At 29.0% G+C, this 1,592-nt stretch overlaps 1 protein-coding gene across 1 annotated transcript; it reads left to right on the top strand.

Annotated features, from left to right (window-relative positions):
* Positions 1-163: 163 nt before the first annotated feature.
* Positions 164-1,592, top strand: LOC106126636 (uncharacterized). The gene is made up of 3 exons (XM_013324382.1): positions 164-216; positions 851-998; positions 1,260-1,592. Exons 2-3 carry the CDS (start codon positions 856-858, stop codon positions 1,519-1,521), a joined length of 405 nt encoding a protein of 134 aa, XP_013179836.1. The 5' UTR covers positions 164-216; positions 851-855; the 3' UTR covers positions 1,522-1,592.

The following is a 1,592-nucleotide window of genomic DNA, read 5'->3' as shown; positions in this document are numbered from 1 at the left end:
GAATATAATAAATCGATTATGATATGAGAGAGTGAGATATATATATATGAATACAATGCTATTACATCAACATATAAATAAATTTAGAAATCAAATGATAGTCAGTAACACATTAGATCATTTGTGACTACGTAAGTTTTTCTTTTAAATAAAATTAAGTCTAAAATTATCACAAAAGAAAAAAGTTTTTATATATTTTCATCAAAACAGATTTAGGTAAGTACATAAAATAATATTTTGTTTTAATTCCATTTTTTTTTGGGTTAGCTACATTATGTTGCGCCTTTTTAAAACGCATGTAGGAGTCAAATACGATTACAAAGGGAAACAATTTCAAAATTGTAAGTTATTTTATCCAGAGCATTAAGGAGTAACCTTCGTATTATTCTACATATATAGTTCTATGTTCATACATGCGATGTAGTTAATATTTTCAGTTAATATATATAACTATAATCAGACAATTATCCCTACAATGGAATTAATTAATGGAATAAATAGGAACATAAAATTATACCAAATATATCCCGAAAACTTTTCTTTTATAATAATATTCTTATTCAATTTAAACACTAAAACTTTCTATAATAAATGAGTGAATTGTATAAACTGAATATCAAATTACCTTTGAATTCAAATATAAGTCTTTTACGCTGCAATACAATTATCTTAGGACATGTTATCGGCTTCAAGAATCTAATTCGTCCTGTTCTAATTGAAATATAACTTAAAATGTCATTAGTAATACAAATGACGTTTGATATAAACGATGTAATAGAAATTACAAATAGGACAAGACCTGACGAGATTTGCATTATATTAATAGAATTTAACAATTATCTGTTCGCAGGAAACATGATTTCTTGGTATCTAATCTTTGCACTCTTGGTTGCGACGAGCGTATGTCAAAGACCATCTTACGCTGGAAGCAGACCTATAGGGTATCCTGCTCTTGAGGAGATAACAGAAGAGCCTACGAGCGCTAGAGTAGACTCAAAGTAAGAACATTTACGAAATTAGATTCGCAATAATATTTAATTAGTATAAATCATTCATGTTTCTACATCCAATTTTTTTGCTTAGTTTTCTCTATTTATTAATTAAGTTCATTCCGAAATTTCTGAATTTTTACACAACATTTGTAGACATAATCTTACTAATATTATAAATGGATGGATGGATGGATGTTTGGTGACAACTATTTGAAACATCATTTGAAATCAAAATACAGTAGTATTTAAAAACACGATTTCTTTTAGGATGGCATTTGGAACTACAACAATGTCGACACCAATACGAACAACGACCGTAAGGCTACCCATTGAGGCTTTGGGAGACAGAAGACTGGTTGAAACCCTTCTCAAACTGCCTTTAGATAAACAGCCATTCTGGTTGTTAAATTGGAAAAAATTGGAAGACAATAGAACAAAGCCGAAAACTTATCCACTCAAGGCAAATTCATATCTACATCATATACCCACATCTCATCCTCGACCCGGACTATATCCTTATAAACCATAATTTCATTTACAATTTTTTTTATTACCTTTTTTTAGACAAATACGATTACTTTGTGCTTTATCGGTTACTAA

The sequence above is a fragment of the Papilio xuthus genome, unplaced genomic scaffold (assembly GCF_000836235.2).
Source record: "Papilio xuthus unplaced genomic scaffold, Pxut_1.1 DF824992.1, whole genome shotgun sequence".
In the NCBI taxonomy this organism is placed as follows: domain Eukaryota; kingdom Metazoa; phylum Arthropoda; class Insecta; order Lepidoptera; family Papilionidae; genus Papilio; species Papilio xuthus.
The sequence above is the reverse complement of the archived record's forward strand: the minus strand, read 5'-3'. Positions and strand labels throughout refer to the sequence as shown.